This window comes from Bos mutus, chromosome 18 (assembly GCF_027580195.1).
Source record: "Bos mutus isolate GX-2022 chromosome 18, NWIPB_WYAK_1.1, whole genome shotgun sequence".
Classification (NCBI taxonomy): domain Eukaryota; kingdom Metazoa; phylum Chordata; class Mammalia; order Artiodactyla; family Bovidae; genus Bos; species Bos mutus.
This window is the reverse complement of record NC_091634.1, coordinates 15,947,885-15,968,158: the sequence shown is the minus strand read 5'-3', so window position 1 is coordinate 15,968,158 and position 20,274 is coordinate 15,947,885. Positions and strand designations below refer to the sequence as shown.

The 20,274-nt window shown below is 50.1% G+C and overlaps 3 protein-coding genes across 3 annotated transcripts; 2 read left to right on the top strand and 1 right to left on the bottom strand.

The window, feature by feature from the left end:
• The first annotated feature begins 146 nt into the window (after positions 1 to 146).
• OVOL3 (ovo like zinc finger 3) lies at positions 147 to 2,625 on the top strand. Its single transcript, XM_014482356.2, has 4 exons — positions 147 to 725; positions 800 to 864; positions 1,620 to 1,821; positions 2,314 to 2,625. The coding sequence occupies exons 1-4, from the start codon at positions 632 to 634 to the stop codon at positions 2,520 to 2,522; spliced, it is 570 nt and encodes a 189-aa protein (XP_014337842.2). The 5' UTR covers positions 147 to 631; the 3' UTR covers positions 2,523 to 2,625.
• Positions 2,576 to 4,202, bottom strand: POLR2I (RNA polymerase II subunit I). Its single transcript, XM_005908220.3, has 6 exons — positions 3,747 to 4,202; positions 3,609 to 3,663; positions 3,231 to 3,304; positions 3,070 to 3,144; positions 2,911 to 2,962; positions 2,576 to 2,676 (listed from the first exon to the last, which is right to left on the bottom strand). Exons 1-6 carry the CDS (start codon positions 3,803 to 3,805, stop codon positions 2,614 to 2,616), a joined length of 378 nt encoding a protein of 125 aa, XP_005908282.1. The 5' UTR covers positions 3,806 to 4,202; the 3' UTR covers positions 2,576 to 2,613.
• Positions 4,203 to 4,390: 188 nt separating this feature from the next.
• TBCB (tubulin folding cofactor B) lies at positions 4,391 to 12,831 on the top strand. The gene is made up of 6 exons (XM_005908221.3): positions 4,391 to 4,604; positions 4,999 to 5,142; positions 8,501 to 8,597; positions 9,274 to 9,465; positions 12,332 to 12,404; positions 12,558 to 12,831. Exons 1-6 carry the CDS (start codon positions 4,491 to 4,493, stop codon positions 12,670 to 12,672), a joined length of 735 nt encoding a protein of 244 aa, XP_005908283.1. The 5' UTR covers positions 4,391 to 4,490; the 3' UTR covers positions 12,673 to 12,831.
• The last annotated feature ends 7,443 nt before the right edge of the window (positions 12,832 to 20,274 follow it).

Genomic DNA, 20,274 nt, shown 5'->3' with positions numbered 1-20,274 from the left:
GGCCGACCATCAGCTCTTATCCTCTGAGGATCAGAAAAGTAGAGATTCTTCTTGAAGATGCTCAGTGTGGACTCTCACTTTGATCTTACTAAGTAGACCCTGCTGTCCCTCCATCCTCTGGAGCAATCACAGTCACCCCCTCCCCTGATTCCTCATACAGCTGCTGTGATTTGAATAACCAAGAGGCTGGTGGATGTCCGGTAGTGACTAATTTGCTTGGCAAACAGACCCTCTGGTTCTGGGCCCTGCTGGTACTATGGAAAGACTCAGCCTCACTGGGTTCTCTGTTTCCTCTCCCCACGCCCCAAGAGCCACCTAGGTTCCATCTTGCCCTGCTCAGAGGACAGCCTCCTCAGAGGACTTAGGGCTTGTCTTCCCCTGGAGGCTGGAGAGTGCGCTGGGAAACCTGGCAGAGGAGAAGCGGGAGGAGTGGCAGGACCCAAGGCAGAGGTAACCAGAGCTGGCTAAGTCTGCCCCCAGGGCCTGTCAGGAAATTTGCATGGAGAGAACAAGGCTTCTCGGGGGCTTCCCCCTCCCTTCCCACCTGGGAGAGTCATCCTGGACCTGAGGTCTGACAGCAGGTGGAGGAAGCAGCCGCGTGTGTGGAGCTGTCGCCCTATTCCCAGAGGTGATGCCCCGTGCCTTTCTGGTCAGGAGTCGGCGTCCACAGCCACCCAACTGGGACCACCTGCCTGACCAGCTCCGGGGAGACGCCTATGTCCCAGGTGGGCCCCTCTCTGGGCCTGGAGGTGAGGGGCAGGGGAGACATAAAGCATGACCACCTGGTTTCTCTACTCAGACTGCAGCAACCTGGGGGGGCCGCCGGCACACCGGACTTCGGGCCTCGGGGACTCTTGGGCAGCGGTGAGTCTGCGGCAGGCGCCCAAGACCCTGCTTAGTTTCACCTCTGCCCGCTCTCAGCCTCGAGAGACCCTGACTGCCCCTTAATCCCACAGACGCCTCCAGCCTCAGGACCTACCCCACCCACTGCTCTCTCTGCTGGGAATGCCTTTCCTTTCTGAGTAGTGGGCTCATTGTTAGGCCTTCCCCTAAGCACTGTGTCTCCAGGGATTCTGTGCCCAGTGGGGCAGAAGAACAGATTCAGGCCCATAAATGGATGGTGATCTATGTCAGAGAGTCGGACAAGGTGACAGGAGCAGGATGCGGGGGTGGAGGAGAAGCTTGGGGCCTCTCAGAAGAGATACTCAGCTGTGAGTACCCTGGAAGAAGGAAAGCCCTAGGCGGGATGTGAATGTGCTGGAGTTTTATTTCAATTTTTACTGGAACAGGACTAGAACAGGACTGTTCTAGGCTATGGATGTTTAAGAGTAAGACAAAAACTCATTCCTTCCTGAAGCTTATCATCTGGTGGGGGTTGCAGGTATAGATAATAAAATTAGGGGAAAAAATACATTGGAAGATGGTATGTACTATGGAAAAATATAAAACAAAGTAAGGGTGATGGGGGCCAGGTGACCAGGAAAGGCTTTGTGGGTGGCGTTTGCTCACACAAACTGCAGTCTCCGGCCTTACCAGACCTCCATGGTTCCCGGTTCTAGGCACTTCATTCCATCCAGTGGAGGGGAGTTGGGGTCCTAACCCCCCTGTCCCTCCCACAGCCCTCCCAGGGCACTCTGACTGCCACCCCTAGTAGCCCCGGGACCCTTGGCTGCCCGCTGTGCCCCAAGACCTTCCCATTGCAGCGCATGCTAACCCGGCACCTCAAGTGCCACAGCCCTGCTCGCCGCCACGTATGCCACTGCTGTGGCAAGGGCTTCCATGATGCCTTCGACCTCAAGCGCCACATGAGGACACACACAGGTGAGCCATGGCAGGGACTGGGAGGGGCTTCTGGCGGGAGATGGGAGGAAATGGAGGGAGGTGCAGGGGACTCAGAGACTCCAAGCACCTGAGTTCTGTGCACAAGTGGTGCTTGTGTTTGTGGGGCAGGACTCAGGCCTCAGCGGGCTAGGAACACCACGCACCTCAGCTCCCGGCCAGGGGTTGTCAGGCAGTGCCAAGTTGGGGGCCTGCTGAGGGATATGGGGAGAAAACAGATAACTGGTTACAGGATTCAGGTCCCAGACTGCAGGGTGCAAAAGGGAACATCATAATGAGGAAGGTGGGGACACAGGTGTCTGGTCCATGTTTGCACTGGGCGGAGAGGGAGCAGATGATGGGATGCAGGCCAAGGTCTGGCGAATTTGGAGCAAGAATGTGTGTGTGTTGGGGGGGGGGGGAATGCTCACGGAGGGGAGGGTGGGGAGGCTCTGGTATGGGGATCATTGCCCTCCCTCTGGCCCACCTGCACAGGGATCCGGCCATTCCGCTGCGGAGCTTGTGGAAAAGCATTTACGCAGCGGTGCTCACTTGAAGCACACCTCGCCAAGGTGCACGGGCAGCCGGCCAGCTACGCTTACCGCGAGCGCCGTGAAAAGCTGCACGTGTGCGAGGACTGCGGCTTCACCAGCTCGCAGCCCGACGCTTTCGCGCGGCACCGCACTCTCCACCGTGCTGCCTAGACTGTGTACCCGGCGTCCAACCCATGAGACGGAAATAAACAAAGAAAAGGCACTCACAGAACACAGCATTTATTACACAAGGGAGAGAGGGTCACTCGGTCCAACGATGGCCGCAATGCGGGGCCGTGCACACGTAGTACAAGCGCATGGCATCCTGGCAGAAAAGATACATGGTTAGGAAGGCTCTCGACTCACAGCAGGGTACAACAAGCAACCTCCATTCAGAGAAGCCTCATCCCAAAAGAACAGACAATAGAGGGCTTTCCTCACCGCTAAAGGTCCATCTCAGGATACCTGGAAGGGCAGGGTCTTCCCCAGTATAGGTATCCCCACTCCCCGGGAAGGACCAGACCAAGATCACCCAGAAAGTTTTGCTCACGCCACTCACCTCGGCCCGAGCACTGTGTGACTGGAAGAACACCGCCTCCTTGTGGCCGCACCTGAGGAGACAGTCACTCAGAGCCTGCCATACCCTCCCCTCCCCGCTTCTCGGTTTGGTGAGGATAAGCCAGCCAGCTCCCCTCCCCAATACCAGCTGCGCACTCACTTTTGGCACGGGTGGTCTTCGGTTCGCGGCAACGTGGGGTCCTGGGACACGTCAGCGATGATCTGGGTCAGCTCGCTAAGGGAATAGAGGGTGAATAAGTATGCTTGGTCCGGCCTCCCAAGCCAACAACCCCGTCCCCGAACTCCGGTCGTGCCACTCACTCCACTTCGTGCGTGATTTTGTTGACGTAGATGCAGCTGTTGTCGGCTTCCTGCTGGTAATCACAGTTCCGGCACTGCGAGAGGGAGTGTGCGGCGGGAAGCGGGTCAAGGGGTGATACCCGAAGGGAGTGGAAGGAAGGGCAGGGTCTTTCCCGGAGGGTATGACTAGGGCACGGAGTCTCGGAACTGGGATCATGGGGTGTAACCGAGGATCACCTCCAGGATGGCAAAGACAAAGTCTAGTTCATTTGGGGGAAGTTCATTTGGGGGACAGTCTGGCGTTTAGACCAGGAGGGGTCGGGGCGGCACCGGGAGTACGGCGGGGCCACGTTGGGTACCAGGGGGCCGGTCCCGGAATACCCTGCGGGCGGCGCTCACCGCGTAGAGCAGAATGCGGTTCTCCTTGTCCTCCTTGGGGTAAAGCATGTTGTTACTGTGAAGAGGGGAAGAGGGAAATCAGAGGTCAGTATTGAGGCCATTACTTGCTGCCCTTCCACAGTGCTGGCCGGGCCTCACCATTCCTGGCAGAATCGAATACCCACGAAGCCTGGCTCGTAGGTCCCGTCGGGTTCCATAGCGACTCACTGCCTGTCCAACTTCCGCGCTTGCTCCGCCGTGCGACAGGTCGCAGGAAGGGTCAGAATTCCTAGCTTCGCCAAACTAAGGGCGGAGCTGGGCACGTGTGCTGGTGCCCAACGGCTTTGTGCTCGCCTGTCTGTCCTGAGGTTTGATTAATTACTTGCTTCAGTCTCTTGATACCCTAGAATAATTGCTTCCAACTTCTGGGCCGTGCTTCCCTAGTTCACACAATAGTGTAGTACGAGAGCCAGCAAAACGATGCGTCACGTAACGCGCAAAGAACTAAGCATTAATGAAGACGCCCCAGCTCTTTGCAGGCTGAAGGCCAGTGCACATGCGCGAGTTTACCCTTCGCGGACTGGGCTAGCTTTTGCCAGTTCTTCCTCTCGGCTTCAGCCTTCTCCCGCCAGGCCGTTTCCCGTGCCGCTATTGGAGGAACTGCACCCTGAGAAAGGCCGTGGAAGGCCTTTCAGGATTGGCTGGGCCTACCCAAGCCTACCCGAGAACCCTCTTCCTGCCGACGGCGAATAGACGCGGCGATTGGCGAACTCCCCTGACGGGAGGGCGTGGATTCGCCAGGTCCGAGAGCAGGGGCGGGGCTGATATCCCAGAAGCGGTGGCGGCTGCGGAGCCGGTGTGAGGCGGCTGTCCGGGCTGCGGGCCGCCACAGGGCGCGGCGAGATGGAGGTGACGGGGTTGTCGGCGCCCACAGTGAACGTGTTCATCAGCAGCTCTCTCAACAGCTTTCGCTCCCAGAAGCGGTACAGTCGCAGCCTCACCGTAGCTGAGTTCAAGGTGTGGTCATGGGGGCGGGGTCCGGAGAGGCGGGGCGTTGAGGGGGCGGGACCAAGAAGAAATGGAGGGTCTTCCACAACGCAGGAAAGGGGCCAGAAATGAACCCAGGTTGCAGAGGTTGGGAACGAGACCTCAGCGGGGCGGGGCCAGGTGGAACCTTAGGTTCCAGAGAATGGGTGCGGGGCCAGGGAAAATCAGAGGTTGCAGGGAGTTGAGGGCAGGCCCGAACGGGGTGGGGCCAGGAATACCTAGTGGGTCCCAAAGGGTAGGTCTCTTGGAGGAACTGGGACGGGATGGTGGTTATTGATACAAAGGACGGAGCCTCAGGATAGAGGGTGGGGCCACTGACAGCCTTCCACCTCATCCCCGCCTCCCCCATCTTGTATCCTCACAGTGTAAACTACAGCTTGTTGTGGGCAGCCCTGCTTCTTGCATGGAATTGGAGCTGTATGGACCTGACGACAAGTTCTACTGCAAGCTGGATCAGGATGATGCGCTGCTGGGCTCCTACCCCGTAGACGACGGCTGTCGCATCCATGTGAGGCCTCCCTACCTAGGATCCCTCCCTTCCGTTCTTTTATTTATTCAACAGATGTTTGCAGTGCTTTGCACTATATGATAACCAAGATAGCCTCTAACCTCATGAAGTTCCCAGTCCAGCAGGGAGAGAGACAGACCCATCCCCAGTTATTGGCACTCAGCGATCTGGACTGGGCTGAGAAAAGCCTAGGGGACTGGAGGCATCCAGCAGAGGTGCTTGACCTCACCCAGGGGTATATGAAGGGGATTCTTGAAAGGCGGGTTGCCTGAGTTGAAATCTGAAGGATGAGGAAAGGGCCTCCTAAGAATAGAGGTGGGAGGGACATGCCAGGCAGAGAGAACAGAGGGTCAGATGGGTCAGGGTGAGCGAAGAGGCTCATGTGTCAGAAGCCAGAACACAGAGGACCTCTGCATGCATCAACTCACATCATCCTCTCTGTTCTCGGTGTCCCCCACAAAAACTCAGACGAGCCAGCATCCTGGGTGAGCTTTGCAGATGCTAGTCCCTGTGCCTGAATGGTTGTTTTTTCTATGCCTCCACGGCTTGCTTCTTCCTTCCAGTCTTTACATAAATGTCACTGGGTGTGAGGGCTTCATGGCCTTCAGTATAAAATTTAAACCTCCTGCCTTTCCCACTTGATTTGATTTTCCTTCTTACTAATCACCCTGTGACATACCGTGGAGTTTTCTTCAGTACCTGGAACAGAGCCTGGCACACAGAGGATGCTCAGTGATTCACTGTTGAATGATGAATTGAATCCAGAAAATAAGACTTAGAAAATGGTATAATTAACACTATTTTGCAGAAGAGAAAACTTAGCTTCAGGATGGAATTGACTTTCCTAAGGAGGAACATGGGTAGATTACCTCTTTCATTTATTTATAACTATTCATTGAGCATACGTGATGTGCCAGGGGTATAGCCATGAATCAAGTTTGAGAAGGTCTCTGTTTTAGTTTTGTCCAGTATGTGAGGTAGTTGTTAGCTAAACATTTACAGAAACAAATGGGAAGGGTTAGTGAGATGAGGGCCATACAGGAGGACATCACAGAGCTGGAAGATCATATACTGTGGAGCCTGACCCATCAGCAAGATCCAGGAGGACTTCCTGGAGGAGGTGCTGACTGAGCAGAGACCTGAAGAATAGGAAGAATTAACTAAAGAAGGGAAAAGCATGCTCCAGGAGGAGGGCACAGCATGTGCACTCTGAGGTGGGAGGGAGCAGAGTAGGTATGGGGGCCGAAGAGTGACCTCTTCTGTTGTGGAGGGAAGTGGCAGCCAGGGGAGGGTCCTGGTGTGAGTCAGATGTTAACAGGTGCCCTCTGACTGCCTATGGGGAAATGACTGGAGGACAGAAAAGTAGGGAGACCAAGGAGGAGGCTGCTTCCATAGTTGGGTCCAGGACCCAGTTGAAGTGATGGGTCCTGGACCATAGTGGGAGTTGGTCAGGACTGTGTTGGGCTCACAGTCCTAGAACTGTGAACTAGAACTCACAGCCCCTAGAACGGACTGGGCTGACCTAGGCAGTCTCACCCTAGGGATGCTGGGTGGATCACGCCAGGCCGTGGCATCTCCAACAGGAGGGTTTTACACATGGATTCAGGTACAGGCCAGCTGCTGACTGACGTGGCCACACAAGGAAAGTTTCCTAAAGATGGAGCCTCTGGAGAATTTGTATTTTTTTAATTGGTTAATTTATTTTAATTGGAGAATAATTACTTTACAATATTGTGATGGTTTTTGCCATACATTAGCATGAATAAGCCACAGGTATACGTGTGTCCCCCTTATCCTGAATCCCCCTCCCACCTGCCTCCCCTGTATTTTTTCTAAAATTCTTTTTCTGTTTCTAAATATCACCCCTATTTCTTATAACAGTGAACAACAGCAATCTCAAACTTACAAAAATCCCTAATGTAGAAAATAGACATTCTTAGTGATCCTTGGCCAGAGATAAGGGCCGTTTCTATTTTGCCGAGCGACTCCAGCCAAACATTTTAGGGTGTTCCTGACCTCTGTCTTTCTCCCACATCCATATCTAATCTCTCTGCAGCCCCTGTTGGCTCCACCCACAAAATCTATCCAGAATCTAAACTCTGCTCCCCAGTACCCCCATACTGGCCCCACTTCCATCCTTCCCTTCCACACACCGCCCCCACCCCACCCCTCCGCAGGGCCATCACATAGCCTCTCCCTGCCCCCATCCCGGTGCATCTCCATCTGCTTCCCACACTCAGCTGAGGGAGCCTGTGAGCCCCTGAGTCAGATCAGAGCCCTCCTAGTGGAGCGCTTCCATAGCTGCCTCTCGTTGTGGGTAAAAGCCAAAATCCTCAATGGTCTTTTGTGTCTCCCACTTTCCCTGTGGCTCATTCCACTCCTACCTCGCTGACCCTGCTGTTCCTCAAAGGAGCTGAAGACATTTATACAGCTGGGGCTTTGTGCCCGTTGTTCCTCCTGGCCTTGTCTCAGATACCCCTTCCTGTCAGAAGCCTCTTCAAGTTGTATTTGTCTGCAAAGAACCTTGTCGTTGTCTGGTGTTTAATACACATCTTTGTGCATTTGTTTCCAGTTGGCCTCCCAACAGAATGGTCACTTCTTGAGGGCAGGGATTGATCTGATTTTGCACTGTGGCCCTAGTACCCAGCACAGGCTTCTCAGGTGATGCTAGTGGTAAAGATCCTGCCTGCCATTGAGGAGACATAAGAGGCATGGGTTCAATCTCTGGGTCAGGAAGATCCTCTGGAGGAGGGCATGGCAACCACTCCAGTATTCTTGCCTGGAAAGTCCCATGGACAGAGGAGCCTGGCAGGCCACAGTCCATAGGATCACAAAGAGTTGGACACAACTGAAGCGACTTAGCACTAGTACCCAGCACAGGGCCCAGCAGGGCACCCTGGAGGAACAAGTGAGTGGATATTAGGGACGGTACAGGAAGAGATGCTCCAAGACATGGAAGCTGGGGTCAGTGTAGAAGGGTCCCAGGGTCCGGAGAAGACAGACATGCTGCCCAGAGGGTGAGCAAGGCCTGAGCTCTGCCCTTGGGTTCCAGTGGCCTAGGGCCATCCATCATGTGGATGCTGGCGTATGGGGTAGATGGGAGGCAGATGCAGCCTCCAGGGCCTCAAGATGGAGTGCGGAGGGTGAAACACCTATTGTAGACACCTGCTGTAGAGCCCTTTGGCTGGGCTCCAGGGAGGACAGAAGGCTGGCATAAAGGTGAAGGTAGGGAAATGTGGTTTTTCGGAGGCAGGAGAGACTTAAATCTGCAGAATGTGCAGCCGCACTCACCCCCGCAGCATCCTAGGTCTCTGTGCCCACACCCTGATCCCCACTGACCTCCCTCACCTCATTCCAGGTCATTGACCACAGCGGTGCCCGCCTTGGGGAGTATGAGGACATATCCAAGGTGGAGAAGTATGAGATCTCACAAGAAGCCTATGAACAGAGGCAAGGTACGGGATGCCCAGCGATGGATGGGGGCCTGGGGGGCTAGAGGAAGTGTGGGGACAAGCAGAGGTGTGTGCAGGGGCACACAGGATAGACAGGGACACTGAGGGGAAGTTGGCGCTGTATGGGGTGGGGTAAGGCTGGCATGGGGACAGATGGGTCGTGGGAGAGCAGTCTGGGTGGACAGGCATGAGATATGGATGGAGGCTGGGAGGTGTGGGGCATGTGGGCAAACAAACAGGGCCATGGGAAAGGCTCAGGGTGTGAGGCCTGGTCAGGGCACAGTGTGGAGGGCAGAGCGTGGTAGATTATGTGGACCGGACAGAACAACGTGGAGCCCAGTGCGGCGACAGATCAGAGTGTGGGGGGAGGGATGAGGAAGGTTTCAGGGGTCGGATGGAGTTAAGTGTGAAGTTGAAGGGCCAGAGAAGATGGGGTAATGTGAAAGGCTGCAGGCAAGCACCTTCTGTTTATTTTCAGGATTATGGGGAAGCCCAGGGGTTCTGTAGAGAGGTCGGCTCTGGTGGGAGACCTGGGGGGGCTTGATGACAGCCCTTCAACACCCAGAACGGGAGAGTTTGTCTCTGGATGTTGGCCTTGTGGGGATGGCAGGTTATGTCCTCAGGCCAGAGGTCTCCCAGGTCTCTCATGTCTGACCCCCACCACCCACTCCACCCACAGACTCAATCCGCTCCTTCCTGAAGCGCAACAAGCTAGGTCGATTCAATGAAGAAGAGCGGGCCCAGCAAGAGGCTGAGAACTCCCAGCGCCTTATCGAGGAGGAGGCCCAGGCCAGCACCATCCCTGTGGGCAGCCGCTGTGAGGTGCGGACACCTGGGCAGCCCCCTCGCAGGGGCACCGTCATGTATGTAGGTACGTGGCCCACAGAGGCCCCCTGCCCTGCCCTGCAGTGGGCAGTGTGGGGGACTTAGCCTTCAAAGGGATCTCAGTCCAGGAGGGGAGATGGCTCCAGGTGTGACTGACGGCCTAGTATGTTCACAGCAGGGAAGTGGGAAGCAGAGGCCGTGTGACAGAGGAAGCAGAGGCCAGAGGGGTCAGTTCTAAGGTGAAACCCTGGGGTGCAGTGATCAGAGCTGAGATGGGGAAACAAGCAGAATTATTAGGGCTGTGATGGGGGAAGCTCAGGCTGAAGTGATCAGAGCAGAGATGAGGGAAACTGAGGAGGCTGTGTGAGCTGGGAGGAAGTACCAGACCCTTGAGAGTAACCCAGGAAGGCTTCCTGAGGGAAGGGCTATCTGAAGGAAAGGGATGAGTGAAGGTGGAAAGGGGGGAAGAGGGAGCCGAGGGAGTAGTGAGTGCAAAGGCCATGAAAGGGCTTGGTCTGAGCAGGAACAAGCTTGACTTGTTTGAGGCAGAGAAAGGAAGTCAGCGTGGCTCGTGGGGAGTGAGAAAGGAAAGATGAGAGGTGAGGCCTGGGGCACGGGCAAGGCTGGACTGTGCTAGGCCTCAGGGACAGGAGAGAGCAGTGTCGGTTGTTTGTTTTTATAACAGCTTTATTGAACTATAATTTATACACCATATAAAGTTCACTCAGAGTACCATTCAGGAATCCCTTGGCAGTCCAGTGTTTAGGACTTCTACAGGGGGCACAGGTTCACTCCCTGGTCAGAGAACTAAGGTCACACAAACCAAGCAGCATGGCTAAAAGAAAATAAAAATGAAAAAAGCATACCATTCATTATAGTGTATTCATGGAATTGTGCAACCACACCACAGTCAGTTTTACATTTTCATCACCCCCAAAAGAAATGCTATAACCATTAGCAGCTATTCCCCATTTAGGAAACCCCAGCTCCTCTGGTCCACATTGGTGACCACTAATCCATGTTCTGTCTCTAAAAATTTGCCTTTTCTGGAAGTTTCATACAAATGGAATCATATGTGGTCTTTTGTGACTGGCTTCTTTTACTAAAAGCATAATTTCAAGGATCATCCATGTTGTAGCATGTGGCAGTGTTGTGTTTTTTAATATTCGTCTGTGGCAGGTCTCAGTGGGAAGACCCCCATGAAGCATGTGGGATCTAGTTCCCTGACCAGGAATCGAACCTGAGCCCACTGCATTGGGTGTGTGGAGACTTAGCCTCTGGACCACCAGAGAAGTGCCAGCATTAGGGTTTTGACTTGCATTTCTGCGTGGCTAATGATATTAAGCCTCTTTTCAGGTGCTTAATGCCTTGTGTATGTCTTCTTTAGAGAGACAGATTATTCGGCTCTTTTGCCCATTTTTTAGTTGGGTTGGTTGTCTTTTTGGTTTTTGAGTGGTATGTTAGGGCTACCATATCAAGTACCACACACCCTGCGTGGCTTAAACAACAGAAATTTGTTTTTCACAGTTCTGGAAGCGGGAAGTCTTAGATTAATGCCTTAGCAGGTTTGATTTCTCCTTAGGCCTCTCTCTCTGGTTTATAGACGGCCCTCTCCTCTCTTTGTCCTCACATGCTCTTTCCTCTGTGTGTAGGCACTCCCTGGAGTCTTTGTCCAGATAATCTTGATGAGGATGTCAGTCAGCCTGGATTAGATCCCACCATAATGGCCTCCTTTTAACTTAATTATCTCTTTAAAGGCCCTGTCTCCAACACAGTCACATTCTGAACTACAAGGGATTAGGGCTTCAACATTTAAACTTGGGGGAACACAATAAAGCCCATAACAAGTTGTTGTTTGTATACATTAGGTACAGTTCCCGTATCAGATTTATGGTTTACAAATATATATCTCCCATTCTGTAGGTGGGTTGGTTGTTGTTTTTTTAGTATTTATTTATTTGGCTGCATGAGGTCTTAGTTGCGGCGTGCAGGATCTCTCGCTGTGCACAAGCTCTCTGCTGTGGTGCACGGCCTTCTGTAGTTGCAGGGTGCAGGCTCAGTTGCTTTGCAACATGGGATCTAAGTCCCCTGACCAGGGATTAAAGCTGTGTCTCTGCATTGCAAGGTGGATTCTTAACCACTGGGCCACCAGGGAAGTCCCTTTTTACTTTCTTGATAGTGACTTTTGAAGCACAAACATTTTTAATTTTATGAACTCCAATTTTTTTTTTTTAATTTTTGGCTTGTGTGTAGGGTATTATATCTAAGAAACCAGTGCCTTAGACAAGGCCACAAAGAGTTATTCCTGTATTTTCCTCTAAGGGTTTCTAGTGTTATAACTTACATTTAGGTCTTTGACCCATTTTGAATTAATTTTTGTGTATGGTGTGAGGTGGAAGTCTAATTTCATTCTCTTACATGTGGATATCTAGTCTCCCCAATACGATTTGATGGAAAGTCTATTCCTTCCTCATTAAACTGTCTTGGCTCCCTTGTCAGAAATCATTTGGCCATAAACATTGTGGATTTTATGCTGAGTGGGATAGGTAGCCTTTGAGGAATTTGGGGCAAAGTCAGGATAATCCCATGGATAGAGGAGCCTGGCGGGCTACAGTTCATAGGGTTGCAAAGAGTCAGACATGACTGAGGGACTGAGAACCCCAGTGGTGCTGCTTCCCTTTGATTTTTACAAAGCCCCCTATGACTGGGGCTATTGAGTGAACAAGGGGTCAGAGGTGGGAACAGGGAGACCAGTGAAGGGACTACTGTATTCGAGTGGGCTAGAGATGGTGGTTGTCCTGGGTGGTAGCAAGGAGTGGTTTTTGCCTGGACAGGCTTTACAGTCAGTGGGCAGGCACAAATCTGGGGTGAGCTGCGAAGGGGGGCTTCACAGGGATTTCTCCCCTGGGCAGGACTGACAGATTTCAAACCTGGCTACTGGATTGGCATCCGCTATGATGAACCACTAGGGAAAAACGACGGCAGGTAAAGATCCTCACTCTAGTGTCTGTGTGTGTGCCTGTGCACACACGTGTGCGTTTATGTGTAAGTGCATGTGTGTACTACTGGGGGAGCCCGCCCACGCTAGCATCTGGAGTGCAAGCCCTCTGACACTGCCTCCCCCATCATGTCCTGCAGCGTGAATGGGAAACGCTACTTTGAATGCCAGGCCAAGTACGGCGCCTTCGTCAAGCCATCGGTCGTGACAGTGGGGGACTTCCCGGAAGAGGACTACGGTTTGGATGAGATGTGATGGCCAAGGAAGGGCAGCCCCCTGCTGCAGCCAGCTCGCCTACTCATTGCCCTTCCCTGTGTGCCCGTGGCCCTCCCCGTGAGCCTGTTTTTATTTTATTGACTACCCTCGCCATTGACTTTTGAGACACATGTATTAAATTTGCCAAAAACCTGGGAAGAGTTTGGAGGACTCAGTGATTATAGGAGGGGCTGTGGACAGCTGGATGGGTGAGGGTGAAGCAGGAGGCTAGGCAAAATCCAAGTTGGGCACGGTGAGGCTTTAGGTATGTGACGAGTGCATGCAGCCCATGCATTCTAGAAAGCCTGATCCACCCTGTTTCTGTGTGCACGTGCAGTAATCCCTCATTAGCTCCTTGAAGGGATTCCTGACTATAATATTTGAGAGATTCTACTTAATTGTCGCAGTTAATTACAACTTCTGGAGAAGAAGTTGGCAGTGGTAGGAGCAACCACAGTAAGCAGAATGAGGTTGAAATGCTTAGGAGCTGAAGGGGTCCTGGGGGAAGGTGCTCACATGTACCTACAACCTGATAGATCCATTCTCCAATGCCTACTGTAGGGTACACAGACTCACTCAGATACTCAGAACATTCACACACCTGGACTGACTTCTGGAGAACACAGACACTACAGATCATAGGTAGAGAAACACAGTCAGTGCACAAAGAGTCTCTCCTCCACATAGGAGAGTGAAGCACACAGGATACACTCAGAGACTGACATCAAACACCTTTGATGGGTAGACCTGGAGAATTCCATTGACAGAGGAGCCTGGTGGGCTACAGTCCACGGGGTTGCAAAGAGTCGGACATGACTATGTGACCAACACGTCTGTGTGAAAGTCAACCACAGTTAGGGATTGGGGAGACACATTTTATAGAATAACCCGGTGCTTAAGCTTTAAGGGGGGCCAGAAAGGAAGGGGGACAGTGGTCAATGTGTTAAGGAAGTACCAGCTGCTGTAACCAATATCCCCTTACACACACACTCCAGTGCAGAGGTTCTGGTTAATTGGCAGCAGTCTCCACGATTGACACACCCAGACTCCATATTGGGGCTCCATCATTTTCTTGTGTTTGGAATTACCAGCTTCCAGGTGGCAAATAGGGGACGTTTCAACGTTTTCTTTTCTATGTGTTCCATTTCTGCTTCTATGGGTGAGAACTTGTCAGTCATGCAGCCACTCCGATGCAGAGTGGGCTTCGGAACATACTCCTGGGCTTTGGAACATACTCCTGGGCTGAGCAGCTCCCTCCCAGCTACTAACTATGAAAACCGACTGAATGTTGGTGGCTCTAGCATTGACCACCCTTTACAGGGTCACTAGATCCACAGTCTCAGGGGAAGCAGCGGGAAAGGGCTGTGGGATCCACCAGACCCATTAAATCCGCAACTGCCCATGCCTGACCTGCACCATCCACCAGCCTTCTCTTAATCCTCGGGTAAATGCAGGTGGAAGACAGTGGATGTCTAGCACTCTTTGTGCACATTTTTGGAGTCCTCCCCACCCCCACAGTGTCAGGCTTGATGCTGGTTACAGGCTCATGAACACCATACGAGCCTGGGAGTTGAAGGCAGACACACATATAATTAGCAAGTATTTTCTCTTATTTTTTTTGACTGTGATATTTCGTATGAAAAAGTTTACTGACCGTAGGGGAAAGGAGAATAAAATCACTAAATCTGCCAGGTGGTGCTGGTATGAAGGAAGGGATGAGATGGAGGATATTTGAATAGTAGTCATATGAACAAAAGAGGACTAGGCTTTGTGGGCCTGAAGTAATCCTTTCGGTGATTCGTGCTGACCAGAAACTTGATCCCAGTGCTAAACACAAAGTTAGGGTGAATGCAACCTTTTCCCTGGTTCCTGGAACTGTGATAAATGGCTAACTCAACATGCTAATGGCTCACTTGAATTCATTTGTGTACCAGTACAAACTTGGGACAATTCAATAGGTTAAGAGGTAGTGTAACTTAATGAGAAAGAGCCAAACAGCCTTGGTTCAAACGTCAGCTCTGTCCCTCACCAGCTAGGGTACTGAACAAGTCCTTCTTCCTGGGTGTCAGCCTCATTTCTATTAACTGGAGCCAATAATAGTAACCACCCGAAACGATTTTATGAGCATTAAATGAGCTGATACATCTAAAGCACTTAAATTCAGAGCCAGGCACGCAGGTAAGTACTGTATAAGCCATAGGAATAAAAATGCCTGTATACGGTCAACAGTTACAATACTGGCTTCATTTAAACCTCATAACGGGTCCTGGCTCCAGTTTCTTCGTTTTCTTCTTCCCATCCCATCTTTTCTGGGCCAAGTCTGGGGCCACTCTCTCCTAAAGGGTTTTCCAGGCTGGCACCGGCCTCCCAAAAGTCCCTGAAGCCTCAGGACCCCTAACCTCTGCACGGTCCCAGATGCGGGCAATGACCTCTCTCTCAGTCGCCGCGGGGTCAGCAACGCATGCATAGGCTCGCTGTCGCTGGGCGGTGTCTCGCAGTCTGCCGCACGAACTGAGTTTCCCAGATAACCAAGCGATACCCTGCGTCTAACCCTGTGCAAGTCTGGAAGCGAAGGTCTTGCTCCCTTCCTGCGGTACGGGGAATTTTGGGGTGAAAGGATTTGGCTCCCTAGCGGAGGACTGGGCAGTGCAGACGCAGGAGACCTACCGAACCCGCCATGGTTTAATCAGAGACTAAGAACCAATGTCCTGGCGGGGGCGCCAGAGCTCACTTTCTGGCTGCACTAAAAGAACAGAAATGACTTCGTGGCCGGCGTGTTCTTACCTCCTGCTCGCTTCCTGCATCTCAGCCGGTCACTCTCCGGGCTCCTGATTAGCTCTCAAGCTGGGTCAAGGCGCACCCATCTTAAAAGAAAAAAATATGTTTTCCCCCTTTTTCTTGTCACCCAGCTTCAATGAAAAAAGGGAAAAGTGAAAGTCGTACAGTCATGTCTGACTCTGCAATCCTATGGACTGTAACCTGCCCGGCTCCTCTGTCCATAGGATTCTCCAGGCCAGAATACTGGAGTAGGTTGATATTTCCTTCTCCAGGGGATCCTCCCCACCCAGGGATCGAACCCAGGTCTCCTTCATAGCTGGCAGATTCTTTGCCAACTGAGCCAATAATTGTCCACATATAGCCAATGGTGTTCAGTTTTTCTGGCCTCCTCCTATTTCTCCCATCATTATTTTAAAGCACGTTTCAGGCAACATATCATCTCATCCAGATGTATATCTGTATTCTAAATGTATCTCTAAGTGTTATGAGGTCTTCACACCAAACAAAATTGCAATAATTCTTTAGTATGACTTAATATACAGTCAGCATCCTTTAGGATTGACTGGTTTGATCAAAAAAAAAAAAGAAAAAAAAATATACAGTCAGCATTATTATATATGAAACAAAGCCCCCATTTGTTTCATAAATGACTTTTTACTGTTGGCGTGTTCAAATCAGAATCCAAATAGGGTTCAGGCACTGTGTTTGGCTATTAATCCTCTAAATCTTCTACTCTACAACAGTTTCCCTGTGTGATTTGCCACAGTCTGATTTGGCTGGTTGTACCCGCTGCTGTCCTCTATCCCTGTGTGTTCTACAAACCGGAAGATTCAAAAACTAGGTCAGCTTCAGGTTCAGTTTTGCAATAAATATGCTTTCTGGGTGGTGTTGCGTTTTTGCCTCAGGAGGCACGTTACCAGGTTGTCTTTGTCTTTGTGACATGAAGATCCAAGGTTGGATTCTTGTGTTGTCAGCCTGATCCATCCGTTATAAAACCACAACCAAACTTCAGGAAAGAGACCTCTATGTGGTCCTTCCTGCAACCCTCTCCCAACTCCACAAAAACTAAACTTTTTATTGCTGAAGCCCTTCCTTGTTGCTAAACTCAGGAGGCGACTCTTCACCTCAACTTACTGATACAGCAATGTCAGCTGACATTTAGACCAGTGGTTCTCAAACTTATGTCTCAGGACTTTACGTTCTTAAAAATTGTTGAGAACCTCAAACAGCTTTTGTTTAGGTGGCTTATATCTGTAGATATTTACCACTATGGAGATTAAACATTTTAAACTTTCTTTAAAAAAATAATAATCCAGGGACTTCCCTGGTGGTCCAGTGGCTAAGACTCCACCCTCTCAATGCAGAGGGCCCAGGTTCGATCCCTGATCAGAGAACTAGTTCCCTGCATGCTGCAACAAAGAAAGAAGGTCCTGCTTGTGGCAACTAAGATGTGGCACAGCCAAATAAGTAAATAATTAAAGCAAACCAACAAAATAAACATGTTACCATTATTAACATTTTTATTGAAAAAAAAACTTTTGAAAAAAACTAGCAAGAAGAGTGACATGTTCTTACATTTTGAAAATCTTTTTAGGGAATACCCTGGTTGTTTGGTGGTTAGGCCTCCGAGCTTTCACAGCGAAGGGCCCAGGTTGGGGAGTTAAGATTCAGCAAGCCCACCATGTCAGGCTTAAGAAAAGATAGCTGGGTTCTCATATCTGCTTCTGCATGTGACCTACTGAATATTATCATATCACCTCTGAAACCCCACTCTGTTCACTTGTGAAAGAATGAGTGGAAAAGGAAAAAAGTCTTAATGGTATTATGAAAATAGTGTTAACTTCAAAGACTCCCTGAAAAGATCTCAAGGATGCCTGGGTGTCCCCAGCGTTTGAAATATCCAAACATTCCCTGTGACAACCCTGGTCTCTGGCTTCTGCCACACTGGGATATCTAACAATACAGAGTCCATGTCTCTACTAGCCCCAGTGGGCTGGATCTGCTGTACCTACCAGGACCTAACTGGCATGCAGAAACCACTCCTATATGAAAACTGAGGGACATGAACACATGGAGGTGGTTACACAGCGGATGGAGGAGCTGAGCAGGAGCCAGTAAACCAAATGGAAATTAGTGCAGCAGGAAGCTGCTAAAGTTCCTAGCTCTGTCTGGTCTCTTGTCCACATTTCCTGTTGGCAAAAGCCCAGGTGCATCTATGAAGAGGAGACTGGGGAACTACTGTGGCCTAGAGCAGTACAGCCCAGAGCAGCAGAGCTTGGGTTCCCCTCTGCACCAGGGTTCCCACCCTGACCTGTTGTTCTACACCAGGCTCTGCTAACTGATATACATGATGTGTCTGACTGCTTTAGGATTAGAAGTAGAGGTTAAATTTGTAATCCCTGTTGTGATTTTAAAATATGTCTACAACACACCTGAAACTAACATAATGTTGTACATCAACTATATTTCAGTTAAAAAAAAGAGAGAAAGTGAATTGTTAGTCGCTCAGTTGTGTCTGACTCTTTGCGACTCCATGGACTGTACTCCACCAGGCTCCTCTGTCCATGGAATTCTCCAGGTAAGAATACTAGCAAGGGTTGCCATTCCCTCCTCCAGGGGATCTTCCTGACCCAGGGATCAAACCCCAGGTCTCTGGGGTTTGGAGTATGTATTTTTTATTTAAAGAAAGAGAACATAAATAACAAATAAATAAATACATACATAGATAAAATATGTCCACAAATTTTTTGACACATTTCTCAAGAGCTTTAAATTTGGGGCTTTCCTAGTGGTCCAGTGGTTAAGAATCCACCTTGCACAGTGGATATATGTCTTTGTGTATTGGTCTAAACCCACAGAATGCATAGCACTATAAGTGAACCCTAAAGTAAACTATGAACTTTGACTGATAATGATGTATCAATGCAGATTCATCAATAAATGCACCTCTTTTGTGGGGCATGTTAATAAAGGGGAAAGCTATGCTGGCAGGGAGTGTGTGAGAATCTCTTTGCCTTCCAATCAGTTTTGCCATGAATCTAATAAAACTCTAAAAAAAAAAAAAAGAATCCACCTTGCAGTGCAGGTGACCGGAGTTCAGTCCCTGACTGGGGAGGTAGGATTCCGCATGCTACAGAACAAGTAGGCGTTGAAACTTCTGAGCCCAGGCACCACAACTTGCGTCTGCACAAAAAACTTGCAACTGCAATTTTTGTTGCAACTGCAACAAAAAATGCTCCATAAAGCAACCAGGATCCAAGGCAGCCAAATAAATATATATATTTTTAAATTCAGTAGTTTTTTTTTTTTTAACAAAAAAAAAGACCCTCTCATTGAGTGAGGGCTGGACTTAATGCCTTCCTTCTAAGGAACAGAAGAACGTAACAGAAGAAATTGTGCGGGACTTCTAAGATCAGTTCACAAAAGGCATTGTATTTTCATCTTGCTCTCTGGGTTCACTGGCTCCAAGAGAAACCAGCTTTCCGTATGTGAGAACCTGTGGTTGAGAAACTGAGTCCTGCAAGGACTCAGTCAGCAAGGAACTGACAGGCCTCTTGCTAACAGCATAGGCCTGGAGTAGGCCAGTGGGAGTAAGAACTCTGAGTTCCTGACCCACAGACAGTGTGAGATAATAGATATTGTTTGAGGCTATTCAATCTTGGTTTTAAACTTGTTAACAGCAGTAGTTAATGTAACTGTATTCCAGTTATCTATAACTGCATTAAATTTTATCTAAACCTCAGCAAGTTAAAACAGCCACTTTATTTTTCCCATTTTTCTGTTTTTGTAGATCAGGAATTTGGGATGAGCTTGACTTGAGATCTCTCTGGTGTTTGAGTCAGAAGTTGGCTGAGGCTACAGTCATCTCGAGGTTTGAGCAGGCTGGATGTCCAAAGTGACTCAGCAGCTTGGCAGTGACACTAGCTGTTGGCTGGGAGCTGAGTGGGGACTATAACTAAAGCACCTCAGATGTTCTTTCCATAACGGCTGTCCCAGTGTAGCTGGACGTTTTACATGAGAGCTGGCTTTCTCCAGAGCAAGAGTTGTAGGCAAACCAAGGAAAAACTGCATGGCCTTTTCCGACTCAGCCTCAGAAGTCACTTCTGCCACTGTCTATTGATGAAAGTGATTACAAATCCACCCACATTCAAGAGGAGGCCACACAGATCTGAATTCTTCTTTTTTAAAAATTATTTATTCGGTTGTGCTGGATCTTAGTTGCAGCACCCAGGATCTTTGATCTTCGTTATGGCATGAGGCATCTTTAGTTGCAGTACACAGAGGGATCTAGTTCCCTGATCCATTGGGAGCATGGAGTCATAGCCTCTGGTGCACCAGGGAAGTCCCTGTAAGAAGTCTTTTTCTTTCTCTCTCTCCGTATATCCTATTGGTTCTTTCTTTGAAAACCCTGACTAATACACTGGTGAGGTAAAAGGACGGTAAACTGTATTAGTCATCGTGGAACAATTTGGCATCAACTACGTTTGGGTTTATACCTGACTCTGCCATCCCCTCAGGCAAATGACTCTACCTCTCTGAAACTCCACTTCTTTTCATGTTACTTCCATTCTAAGAGGGTTGTGAGAGGCCTGGCAAGACATGTCTATAAAAATGCTGTTACTTCAGCCTGGTCCCATCAAACCCTCAGGAAACATGAGCTAAGGTAGTTATGACTATTTTGAGTTTATTAATTGGTGGTGGCATTGTAACATTAACATCGTTGAGGCAGCAAATTGTAAGGATTAAAAGCATAAGCCACAGGTCTTCCCTAGCTGTCCAGTGGTTAAGACTCCATGCTTCCACTTCAGGGGATGCAGGGTCAAT